This window comes from Mixophyes fleayi, chromosome 7 (assembly GCF_038048845.1).
Source record: "Mixophyes fleayi isolate aMixFle1 chromosome 7, aMixFle1.hap1, whole genome shotgun sequence".
NCBI classification, from domain to species: Eukaryota; Metazoa; Chordata; class Amphibia; order Anura; family Limnodynastidae; genus Mixophyes; species Mixophyes fleayi.
Window position 1 is genome coordinate 10232976 of NC_134408.1, and position 13798 is coordinate 10246773.

Below are 13798 nucleotides of genomic sequence, written 5' to 3' on the forward strand. Positions count from 1 at the left end.
AGAGCTTTCTTTGCACTTACAAATTATGAAAGTCATAGATCTGAAATGTGAGGCATTATCACAGTAAATTTTGTGTGTTTGAGCAAATTTAAGGTTGTTATCAGTGAAAACAGTGAATTGTTGGCCATACAAATAGTGTTGAATTTCTTCACAGCCCATACAATAGTAAAGTGCTTCTTTTTAATATTTACATACCCTGCCTCCTAGTTCAAAAAAGTTTTGGCTCCAGTAAGCCACACAGTGTTCTTGGTCCTGAGGCCCTTCTTGTTGAGTACTGCTCTATGTCCATGCTGGGACACATCAGTACAATAAAGTCCTTATTACTGTTGTTCCCACAGAGTACGGGAGCACTCACTAAGGTCCTTTGCAAGGACTGGAATGCCACCTTCTAGTTGGTATTCATTTTAACACTTTGGGGATACACTGCTTAGTGGGGACTGTCAGGGGCTTTGCTACAGTATTGAAGTCAGAGACAACACATCTGTAATACTCTGTAGTCCCTAGGAATGCCAGTGTCCAATCATGCCTGCCTCCTCTGGTTCTGGCCTAACCCTTCTTACTCTGTCACAATACTCTAGGTACTGTACTTCTAACACCCCATCTGACATGTGTTTGATTGGATACCTCCCCCTCACATCTGTCTTAGCTGTAGTACATGGCTGTCACAGACTTTGCTGAAAATTGCTATATTCCCTAAATAAGTCTGGCAAAATCTCAGAGCACCTCTAGCATGTAGCTTACCTGAAAAGAAAATTCTGCCTGCTTTCCTTCTGAACAGTTTCTCAGAAGGCCACAGCATTGTCTCCAGCAGCTCACTCTAATTAGCACTGAGCTGTTCATCCCAGCAAATCTCTTAAATATCTTCCTTACCATTGTCATCCATGAGGTAGCTCCTGTTCCAGTACTATGGTGGACATGCTCCTGCTAGAGGGATTTCAGCTCTGAGAGGTACTAGCAAATCCAGTCCTAGATGTTGGTTGGATGTCTCATTGGACACGCCTGCTGCTAGATCCCTTCTCCAGAGTTAGCTCCACAGTTGCAAGTTTTCTCCATGCTCATACATACCCTCCTCACCTTTTTTCAGCACTAAGCAGATTTCTGCCTTGGACATCCTGCAGTAGTTACACATGCTGTGTATTCTCCTGTGCAGCAGCTACTCCTCTCCTGAGTAACTGAGCTCTCCTGGAACTACAATCGTCAGAGAGATGCCTGGGTTTATCCCACCACTTTCACCAGCTATAGCTATGATGGGCTTACTACACAACCCCAAGCATTTTTGGGTTTAGCTAGTTCACTTGCTAGTCACTGACTATGCCTACTGGCACTGCTGGTCCAAGCCAGACACTTATCAACTGTCAGTGTCAACTGCACATAAACGTGAAGTCCTTAGTTGTAAGAAGATAACCACAGACTCTTTCACAGGCACCTGGAACCGCTGCCCCTTTTTTTACTGGGCATACATCCTTAACGATAGTTGCAGGGTGGGCGTTCTCCAACTGTCTATGTGTAACCAGAAGCCAGGGTGCCCAGCCCACTCTTAACACTAATGCTGCTTTGTCTTCTCTGGGAGAACTAAACCCTTATTTTTATGCCTCTCAGGCACAAACTTCTGTTTTGTTTTACTGCGCATATATTTCCACAAATGTTAAACGTGGGCCCCCTATGCCTGGAAAGATGGAACAAGTGCAACTGATTTACATTTAGGGCACTCATACTTAAGTGTGACTTGCCCACTACAGTTGTGGCCTATTCTGTTAGCAGGTGTATTACTTGATGCTACTCTACCCCTAGTGACATGTGCTGCTACTGGTTATTAGCATGGAACAATGCAGTGTAAATAAAAAGAAAAAATAAATTCATTAAAAAGCCCACAGTAGCCTCCCACCTCCCAAAGTGAAACGAGCACAAGAGCTCATAGCCTGGGGTGGGGTCCCTGAGCAAAAGCCACAACTAGCACCAGGCTATGACAGGCTGGACTGGTCAGACTATAACATGAAAAACTGTAGTGTTGGGGTGCCTCTGTTACAGTGGGACTCAACCTCAGCCTGTTCAGCATGGAGCTGAATTACTTAGGAGAATTGGGCCCACAAAAATATATCCATTAACATAAAAAGACCAGCCAGGTTCTGATAGTACTGGGACTTACCTCAACACCCCTGAGTGGAGGGAGTTGGGGTATTATGTTTAAAAATACTATTTTAGTATGTAGCACTACAAATCCCAGCCATTAACTGTTTGGGTATGTTGGTGCTTGTAGAACCTTTAGTGCCAGCATGCCCATGGCTGCCAGGGAATAGTGGTGAATGTAGAACTAAATCCTCACACATGCTGAGAAACTTGCTCCGTTTGGAGCCTCAACATGAATTACAGAGCAGTGGCGTGTCCACAAGAAACCAATCCACAGCTTTGTAAAACTTTCTAAAATGACATATATTAACCCTGCATGCTCTACAGTCCTGTGTTACCTTGCTCAGCTGATTTATGTCTTAGAGCATACTAATATAACTAAATGTGTGGGAAGAATATGACAGAGGTCTCTAGTTTGCCCCTGCTCTATTTTGCTAAAATACTGCTTTAAATTTATACAATGTTAGAGTGATCAACAACATAGCATGTGGCTTAGCAAAAACCGAGAATGTAACTGGTATTGTAATAGCTTAGATGAAGAAGATGAAGATGATTTAGGAGTCACTATTTCAGGTGACTTATAGGCAGGTAAGCAATGTAACAAAGCAACGAGGAAGGCAATTTAGATGCTTGGTTGTATAGGGAGAGGAATCAGTAGCAGAAAGAAAGAAGTAATAATGCCACTGTATAAGTCATTAGTATGGCCTTGTCTAGAATACTGTGTTCAGTTCTAGAAGCCATATCTCCAGAACAATATAAATATATTCAAGACTGTACAAATAAGGGCGACTAAAACGGTGCATGGCCTACAGCACAAAACTTACTCGGAAAGACTAAAATATCTTAATATGTATATTTTGGAGCAGAGAAGGGATCAGGGGGACATGATAGAAACTTTCAAATATATCAAAGGTTTTAACAAGTTACAGGAGGAAACATTTTTCAAATGAAGAGAAATATTAGAACTCGAGAACATGCACTGACACTGGGGGAAGTAGGGTCAGAGGAAAAATTACTTCACCGAAAAGGTAGTGGATAAGTGGAAAAGCCTCCCATCAGAATGGTAAAGGCTAATACGGTAGAGCAATTTAAATATGCTTAGGATCGACAAATGGATAACCTTACAAAGAACTAAGGATAAAATAGGGTTTGCAGTTACGATAGGTTAAAATGGGCAGACTAGATGGGCCAAGTTATTCTTATATGCAGTCAAATTCTATGTTTCTAGGTTTCTAAGAAATTAGTTGAGTGATAGAATGGATGGTAGAGAACTGAGCCATATATTATTTACTATTAAAAGCTAATAGAGTTAGAAAGTACTTTAAAAGATTATACTGTTTCAATATTATGGATAGTTACAAAAGTATTGAACAGAGGGTGTCGAATTTTGAAGAGTTAAGTAGTAAGATAAAAAGAGGCTGATTTTGTTTGCATGCCATTGAATGATTGTTAATGTGATTATAACCAAAGGAGGGAATGATGAGGCAAGTAAAGAGTTGATATTTAGTTAAACTATATTAGTAACCCAATGCTTAATATGTCTTTGATTCGCATTTTGATTGACACAGACATTTTTTATTGCAATTTAGTTTTTGGTACTAAGCATTTTCCACACATATGTGTTTTTACCAATGTTTTACTCCCATTCCTTTGAGGCCTTGGGCAAACTGATTCCCAGGCTTTGAGGAGATTTGAGTCTATGATAGACATGTTCTCAAGGTCTTTCTGTGTAAGACATCTGTTGTTTTCTGCTACTTAGGACTAAGGGGCAGATTCAAGTGAGGAACAATCGCACGAGGTGTCTCCGGAAGGGTCATGAGACACCTCGCACAGATTTTATTTTTCAGAAATCTCACTAATTTTTGCTCGCACACCATAGAATAGAGGTGCGAGCAAAAATGAGCATTAAGTTTTACCATAGTACCAGTAAAAAATGCACGCCCTCAATGTTCTGAGGAACATCATGGTTAATTGAATCTGCCACCTAGAATGTGCTTTTCTTTACTAGTAAGAGATTGGCACTAAGGATCATATACTGTATATATTTGAGGTAATGAGACTGTCATCTACTGTCTTAAGTTAGTGTCTTACTGTATAATAATTATATATTAATATAATGTAGATTCTGCACCCCTCTAATTAAATACATATGAAGGCCATGTTATATATATTATTATCTTTTATTTACAAGGCACCACAAAGGTTAGTCAATGTATGAGGCATTCTCTAATCATACTTGATTAAAAGAGACATTGTTACAATAAACATTTGGTTATTTTAATGACACCTATATACATGTAAGATCATTTCCCTATCAGAGGGCAATATTTCAGCTAACATTTTAACCATTCGGGCCACAAATTTGAGCTTAATTGTAAAGGAGGCCCTTAAACTTTTAATCTGCTGACAAAAATTCCATGGTTTTGTCACAATGATCTAGAGCAGCCATCTAGCTGAATATGGCTTTAAGTTTTGAGGAGAGACTCATGGGATGAAGTCCAGCAGCGTTGGCATGTGGAACTCAGTAAGCTCCGCTGCAGCATTTGACCTTCTGGGACTACCGGGAACCAGTGCTACTTCTAAGCTCATTAGAGCCCTTCCTTGCGTTGATAAGCACATAATAACACTGCCTGTCCTCCCTCAATCACTCAGAGATGCCCACTAGACTACCAGGTGACCATACTGTATATTTTTTTTACAGGTTCTGCAATGTGTCCAATAAAGAATTAAATAATTAACACATTGTATGGGCCATGTGTTAATTTTTTTCCTATTCAGTAAACAAATATTTTGCATCTCTGAGCAACATGTTTTACGATAATTTTATAATGGAATTTAAAATTCCAATTGCAAATAAAGAATCCCAGACAAAGACCGAGGAAATAAAAGTGATGGTATGCAATGAGCACAACTAACAAAGGCTGTGGATTGAAATGAACAACAACATTAGAAGCAATCCAAACTCAACAAAGAACAAACTAAAATGCTTTGGAAAAAATATGCATTTAGACACTGCTTATGTATTTCATACAACACTAATACCTTTTTTTAATGAACCAATATACACCTCACACACAACATAACTGCCTTTATGCTTCTCATGAAGCAGTTAGAGCTGCAAGATTTTCTCAAATATGACTCCAGTAATTCCCTATGTATATTGTGTGCTGTAACTAATCAAGTTTATAGCAAAGTCTGACAACTTTTGATTTAATTTATCATAAATAATGAAGAAATGCAAGTATTAATTCTTTTTACTGTAATTAAAGCAGCAATCCCATGAAAAAAAACAGTTTTTTTTAATATAAATCATTTAGAAACAGGCTAAAAGACAATTGTTGGTATTTACTATTTTCCCTTGTTTTTACTTCAGGATGCTATTACTGATTTTTTGGACTACCATGCCAACCACAGTAACATGGCACATGAAATAATAAGCAGAGAGGCTTTGGAACTCCCCTCTGAGCTCTGTCTACTCTGTTACATCCTCCTCCCCCCTCTGCCATCACATGACATGTTGAAAGCTGTGAGCCTGTGTCTGTGTAGCAGACTGACTGTGTTTCTGTGTCTGTGTCTGGCATCCATTCTTGTTTGCCAACCAGATAGTTTGTGAAAAGGAGATAATGATTTGCAGAGAAGATAGCTAATAAAAATGAATATTACATGCATGCTTAAAAGGTACTTAACTTTCTATTTATAGAAAACAAATCCTCTATCTGTTATTGCTGCTTTAATCTATTATTACAATTTTTAATTTCATGATCATTTTTGTACACCATAGAATTGGATGGTAAACCTATGTATTTCCACCAATCTCACCTTTCTCTGGGATCGAAGCTTTCAGGTCAGTGGTCGTATCTACTGGTGTCTGAAGAGAATAATCTGTTGGACTCTTTTCTTGAGACAATGGGTGTGTGTTTTTTATGCCTGCCCAATAGATAACAAATACAAATTACAACATTGTACTTATAATTTAATGCTAAATCCTGAATATTGTGAGACCTCATTGCAAAGACAATTCTTTCCTTACCAATACTTTTAGAAATGGGGAAGTCCAAAGTTTCATGCTCCACTGTGGCCTGTAGAACACTCCACTTATCTAGATCAATTATGGTTTTACTCAGGTCACAGATACTCATCACCTGGTAACTTCCATCTTTATTGTCTTTACATGTGAGAGTAGAGATTAAAAATTCACTCTCTTCCGTAGATGCCCGAACAGACAATTTCCATAAGATTGAAGCTTTTTGTGGGTAAATTCCATCCACAGCCAGAGAGTAGATGCCCTCACCAGAGCAGACAATGTCCTTCACCACTGGAAATCCTGAATACATGTGGAACAATATAGATACAGTTACAATGATGATACTGTGATATGATGGGATCTGCGTGAAGCATCCAAAAACGATATGGCAATGTGCATGTCTGTGTTCTTCATCTATTTTTATATCTAGTGTGCTCAATTCTTAGCTTGTTTAATACTCATTGATGCCATTCACTCCCTGCAGTAGTTTTAAATAATTTTATTTAAAAGTATTCAAATAAAAAACAGAGAGGAAGAAAGTAATGGAAAGAGGAAACATGGAAGAAATGTGGGATATTGGGAAAATACAACAATTCAGAGTGTAGCCTGTACCTTCCAGGAGCTCTATCATAGGCTGAAAGCGGAAACAGCTTATAAAGATTGATGACCACAAGGTAGTCTGGAACTGACAAAATTCAGACACAGACTTACCCGGGAACACATGGAGATTGTTTTCCTGCTAATGTAAATGTAACAATTGAGGTTTCTATTATAACATTGTTTTATTAGAAAATTGTTGTACACTAACAGCAGTATCACCTATTTGTTTGACTTATTTCTCATAGTCATCCATACTTCTCTGGCATGAAATATTAAGGAGACTAACAGTGCAAAAACATTGGAGATCTCAGTGGGACCAACCAGTTCGGTATATTGCCAGTCTGAAGGACAACATAACCCTGCATTTTTTAATATATGAAAAAACTCCACCTAAAACTACATCTTTTTTTTTGGATGGATTTATTTTTAAAATGCTTTAAACTATTATTTAAGTGTTTCGTTGTCCAATATGGTGGACATAAGGCATAAAGCATTGCTGCATGTAACAATTTGATTATGATGGAAAGTAAATACTCATTTACACTATATTATTACCTAGAACTTTAGTTGACAGTCATGTATAAATTTGAACCATGTATTTTACTTCATGTTTAATATACTGCATGAAAATACACATTTTAAGCTTTTGTTTTCTCTTATGTGGCTCAAATTCGCTACTCGCTACCATTTAACGATACTGACTACCGCGACATTTACTACTACGACATGAGGATTCCGAAGAACTACTACCCCGACAAATGACTTACCATGACCCAGATGACTTCATGTGATGATCCGATTTGTGTTGGCGACTGTGGAAAATGAAGTCACGTCAAAACGCGACTCCTCTTAAAGCGGCGATGGACGGAACCGGCTGCCATTCATCTAATGTAAGTATTATTTTAGGGGTTAGGGGTATTAGGGTTAGGAGTTAAGGCTAGGGTTAGGGTTAGGAGTTAGAAGATAGTATTAGAGTGAGGGTTAACTTTACCTTTACAAGCCAGACCCAGCTTGTAAAGGTAAGCCTACAAACTTGTTCAAGTTGGAAAAGTTTTCTATTATTGACAGTAAAGGTGCCTGTACAGACTATGATTCTGGTGGTCAGTAAGGACATTTTAGACCAAAAAATGACCATCAGATCAGAGTTCTCTAAAACGAACCCGGAATTGCAGAATTATGTATTTTTTAAATTTAGCATAGAGGCTGTCATCTCGCAAACATTGCAGTGCAGTCCTAACATATTGTCTATTAGAAGACAAATCTGAAGAGAAGATTAGGAAGTCATTTAAGTAAACAAATGGATACAGAAGGTCTCAAAAGATTTCAATAGTAGAATTTTGGAAAACTGTCGCTGTGTGAACAGAGGTTGAAAGATATCATGAGATACTCCTAATGTCCATATATGGAAGACTGTTCTAAGAATAAAATATTTTGAAGGCTCTCAAAATAATCAGCAATAGCATCCTCTATAGACTTCGCTGAAATATAGCATAATGGCGAGTACCACCAACCAGTTGGGAGGCTATATAATACCTATATAGATCTGTGACCTCTAGTGCTGGAAGCTGAAAAAACTAGGCAGCCTCCACACCTACAAAAGTCCAGTAACTGCGGAGTCTAAATCAATTAACACTTACAAAAATGTAGACAAATATTAAAATGTAAATGAATTCCATGAATTCCAACAATAGACCAAACTAGGTGCCGCTCCATGATTCTAGATGTCCAAAGATGAATTGCAGACTGAAAAAGATGAACCTGGACATATCCCCCATGTTTCCAAATGTCCAGATATTTAGACCAGCCCACTTATTGCTGTAAACCAGTAGCAATGTTCATAGGAGGTTGAAAATCACCAATCACAAAAATAAAACATGTAGCCCAATCAACCCATGCCCTTAATATATCCCATGTTTATCCTACATGTGGCAACAATAACAAGGGCTGCCGTGAGGTATTGTCATCGCTGTATAATAAAATGCACTCCAATTTGGAGGACCAAAATGACTGTACCACACCCAGAGGAGCATTGCTAGAGGCTCCATCACCAGTGAAAATAAGGCTATTTTTTTTTTGTTCCCTATGAAGGAAAGAAGGATATAGGGAGGGATGGAGAGGGAGGAGGGGAGAAGGAGGGAGAGGAAGGAAAAAGAAAGGTTGATAGGGAAAAAAGTAAAAGTAGGGGTTCAGTGTGGCCCCAGGAGAAGATGCATCCTGCACATCAACCTCCCAAGAGCACAGAGAGGCCGAAAAAGACATATGGGTCCCTCCCCCAAAGAAAAAGTGAGGGTGAGAAAAGCACCTTAGGGTGTCCTGAGTCCGTCTCCATGGGGCCTTTTAGATGCATAAATATCATGGAAAAATAGATAAATAAATAAAATGTAAAACTCGCAAGATGTAGACAAGTGGAGCGTATTACTGGGTAGCGGGCATTGAGGAATGGTGGAAGGAGTAACAGGGATCCCATACTTTGTGGAAGTGTGAGATTTTGTCATGGAGGAGACTGGTAATATACTTTATTGAGGCCACATACCAGACCCAAGAGACTATGCTGTTTTTAATATAAATGTTATTATATAATACCTAGACCCAACATACTTAAACACTTCTCCTATTACGTATTATTTTCTACAGCTCTACACAAGAAAACACTACACAATACAATAACAGTGAGTGTCGTCCAGGCACAATGCATCATGTTCTCATGTTCTTAGAGAATCACCTTTTATACAGAGCGGTCCGGTGCTTTTTTCTGTGGGTTTCTCTAAACTGGGATGTTTCACTCTGCAGATAAACTCTGCTCCTTCCTCTGTGATGATGGACGGTTTGAACTTTAACCACGTCTTATATGTAAATGTGTTATCTTTCTGCTTCTCCGGTTTGGTCTCTGAAATACTATATTTATCACTAGGAACCAGCGGGAACAGTTCCGGGCCATGTCTCTCCTTCTTCAGCCACCTCACAGTCAGCAGATCAGGGAATACATTAGACACCTCGCACCTCAGTGTAGCTGTGCTGCCAATAAGAAGATTGGGAACTGGGATATCTTGTACCTCTGGCTTCCAAGGAAACTCTTAAGAGATAAAAATAATAAAGTTACTAATCATGCCAAAATAAAGGAAAGCTACATTTAAAATAGCTATTATTTGATGTGGAAATATATTATAAAGTTTTCCCAGTAAATATTTTGGAACATTTAACAAAAAGCTTGAATTCAACCATCTGTAAGAAAACTACCCCTAAGACTGTCTAATGTGTTCCTCTTCACCTTACTTCTTGAGTGTGTCCACTAGTGGGCGTTGTTCTAGAAGTGCACACAACTAGCTGTTCCAAAGAAGCCTGATCCTGGAAGGCAGATAATGTACTATTGGACCAGATTAAGTGAGCCTTAACACTGAATTGGATATCCTTCCATCAATGGAAAATGCACCAATTCTATGAAGTGTAATGCCACTTAGTAAGGGTGCAGGGTAAGAGAAGGACAAAAGAATGGAAAGACTATGTCCTGATTTAGGTCAAAAGTGAAACCAAATTGAACTGGATACAGTACCACCTTATTGTGGTGAAAAAATGTGAAATGGCACCTTACAAAAAAGAGCCACCAGATCAGTTACCCTTGGGGCAGAGATTATGGCCATTAGAAAAGTGGTCTTCCATGTCAGCATCTCAAGAAGTATATTATAAATTGACTTGAAAGAACTGTCCTATGATACTCACAGAACCAAATTCAGAAGCAATAGGTATGCTAGAGAGGTGGCAGGAGGAAATCGCGTGAGCCATTTCAGGTCACTGCACCGGAAACCGCTAAGAATTGTTTTGGGTAAACATGATATTGGTGGATCAATCATGGGCTGTTGTGGGAAAAAAATTGAGTAGCCTAGTGATTGAAGGCATTTTCTCTGGTGACTTCCATTTGGTCTTCACAATGTCTTCAAAGTTGTTAGCAGGCAAAACCATCCTGGTTTTATCTAATGCTTAAAGATAACCCTATTATTGTTGGAGGAAGTCTTTTTGTCTTACACATTTAGGGTCTCTAAAATTTCTTTGATTAGACTATCAATGACCTCTACAGAGAGTTTTAGGGTGGTGTTCTGGTAGGAGACCGTCAAGTAGGCCAGGAGGGGAACGCAGTCTTTTGTATGATGGTGGCATAGAGGAGGTTCAGGAGTGGTGAAGCTGTTAAGTAATAAAGCATCATAATGCACCATTATGGGTGACTAATCTTGGAGAGACTGAAAAGACCAAGCAGGGAAAGCAGTCTTGCTAGTGCTCAGGCTGGCGTGATCTTGGATCTGGATTGGATAGGGAGCAAGCAGTAGTCAAAACGGCCCTGGAATGAGCAGATGAAGTGTAAGGCAGCTCATTTTTGCTGAAGGAAAGCCCACCTTTACAGTAGTAGCGGCATAATAAAGCATCCAGGCTTGAAAAACATTCACACAGTGTTCCTATCTTAGCTCAGACAGGTTGCACTGACCAGGAAATACTACATCAATATTAGATTCCCTAATGGGATTTGGGTGTACTCCAGAACAGAAGATGGAAATAGTCGAAGTCTATAACCCCCATTAACTGTACTTAACACATCAAGGGACCCCCTACTTATTTAAGGGACCTCTAGATCTATCAACTAAACTGTAAAATATATGCATTTGAAAATGATATGTGAAACATATTTTAGTGGGAAGGAGAAAGAAATAGCTGGTACTCACCTTCCAGTTTTATTTATTACAATATTCTGTATGTAAACATTCATTACAGTGCAATACAGGTAAGAGAGCAACTGTGTCACAATTGTAACAAGATTTGGAACCGCTGATTAAGTAGTTTGTCTGGGACAGCGCCTGACACAAAACAACCCCCTCCACCCAATACAAAATGCTTTGCTCCTCCAAACTCTCTACTTATTTGTATTATTTCCATTTCAGTAACCTGGCATGAATAAATTAATCAGATAACTGAGTTGATTTAATATCAGTTAATTAATGATTAACAATGAAGTATTTTGTACATTTTGAAATAAGGTTTTCTATCCTTGAAGGTCAGAAATACCCTGCAAATTCCACTGGAATGTATTATTTTTTTACACATGAGCCATGAGGGTCTCATTAGATATAGATCCCTTCTATATGACTGCAGTTAATTGATCCCTGGTTTTTCATTGGTTCAAGAAACAAATCTCATAGTAATAAGACTGTGATGGCTTTTGGAAACAAAGATAACTTTATTTCCATTTAAACATCCATAAGTATACAAAACAGGAAAACAACTTATATATAAAAGTAATAAAACTTAAATACGGTTTCTATTCAGCAGCGACAAGGATGAACAAAAATACAAGCCTTGTCTTCAGCAAAACAAAAGAGTGTTTTACCAGGGCAATCAGCATTTCACAAGGGCAATCTGCAGTCTGTCTTGTCTTGTGGGAATAATGGACCTCCCACCTGTTTCAGTCAATTGTAATTAACATAGCGAAGTTTGCTGGGGACTCTACCTAGCTCACAGAAATAGATGCAATACCTGAGAAGGATTAACAGGAGTGCAGCTACATGCTGGGGTATGAACAAAAACTGATCAAAAAGCCAGTAAGGCAGAGGCCTTTCTACAACACAAGGCTCAAATAATGGAACAATCTTGAGGAGCAGAAGGCACTCTACTATAGGCATTAAACATAAAGACCCAGGACATGATTCATTAAGGATCTTAACTTCTTATTTCAGTCTCCTGGACAAAACCATGTTACAATGCAAGGGGTGCAAATTAGTTTTCTGTTTTGCACATAAGTTAAATACTGACTGTTTTTTCATGTAGCACACAAATATCACCTTTAAATTACAGTCAGTATTTAACTTACGGTATCTGCAAAACAGAATACGAATTTGCACCCCTTGCATTGTAACATGGTTTTGTCCAGGAGACTGAAATAAGAAGTTTCTCAAGTTAAGATCCTTAATGAATCAGGCCACCAGTATGTAGGTGTGTCTGGTTCATGATTGAGTCATCTTGATCAAAACATTTAGCTCCCATGGCTCATTAATTAGCACCAATTTGACTGCTATAACAGCTGTTATATTCTCTGACATCCAAGCCATACTGCACTGCAGAATGTGAGGTCTACTGCACCTTTATGTAGATGAAAGCCTACAGACTGTGAAAAGTTCCTGGGAAATGCATGTGGTTAAATCATGGACTTTCATTTTAGTTGTTTTATTCTAAATAGCATTTGCTGCATTATATGTCAAGCATTTGAAACTCACTGAGTCTTGGGGTTACTGGTGTCAAATAATATTATTTAAATTCACATCTATTGAAACATAGTCAGTAAAGTTATGAGGTCAGTATTATTTTTACCTTTATCCAGAACTGACACCTGTCTGGATTCCCAGCCCTCCATAGACTCATGTTTCCAAGAGACGATCTCTGTCGACTTTGGATCTTTGAAAAAACTTCCAGGTATTTTATATTCACTGTGAACATTACAAGTTCCATCAGTATTTTTGAATACTTTGTCTGAATTCAACGTTTCAGTGTCATTCCACTTTATTTGGATATGTTTAGGGTAAATTCCATCTATGTCCAATGAACACAGCACCTCTCCCAGATCAGTCAGAGATAATCTTATGGGTTTCACCAATTTGGGCTTTGCTAGAAGACAATAAGAAATGTTTAGAGGATATTGTAGCAATATTTACAGCCATCATGTAACAGTCACAAATTTATATATAAAACTTCATGACAGAAGAAGGAAACATACTCATGGATGTTTGTAGAGCCACGTGTGGTCTGTTGCCTGAGATGCATTCACAAGATAGATCTCAAAATAATGATCTATTGTTCACTTTGAAGACTTCAGTATTATCAAAAATAACTGTATTAATGTCAAACACAAAACAAAACAAAGAAATAATGTATCAAACTGTATCCAGGGTCTGTTTGAAGCTATTATATGGAATAGAGGCAGTGAAGGCCTCATAATGATCAATAAATCATTATTTCTTACTCACAAAATGTTGAGCTTCATGCAAAAAAAAATAGACTGGGAGGACTTTT

General features: G+C 38.4%; 1 protein-coding gene across 1 annotated transcript in view; it reads right to left on the bottom strand.

Annotated features, from left to right (window-relative positions):
* Window positions 1–13798, bottom strand: part of LOC142098449 (uncharacterized) — a 50810-nt gene that overhangs the window by 22781 nt on the left and 14231 nt on the right. The window contains exons 8-11 of the mRNA XM_075181295.1: window positions 13100–13393; window positions 9474–9824; window positions 6158–6451; window positions 5947–6054 (exon numbers count right to left, since the gene is read on the bottom strand). Coding sequence (XP_075037396.1) covers window positions 5947–6054; window positions 6158–6451; window positions 9474–9824; window positions 13100–13393 — 1047 coding nt within the window. The remainder of the gene's footprint in view (window positions 1–5946; window positions 6055–6157; window positions 6452–9473; window positions 9825–13099; window positions 13394–13798) is intronic.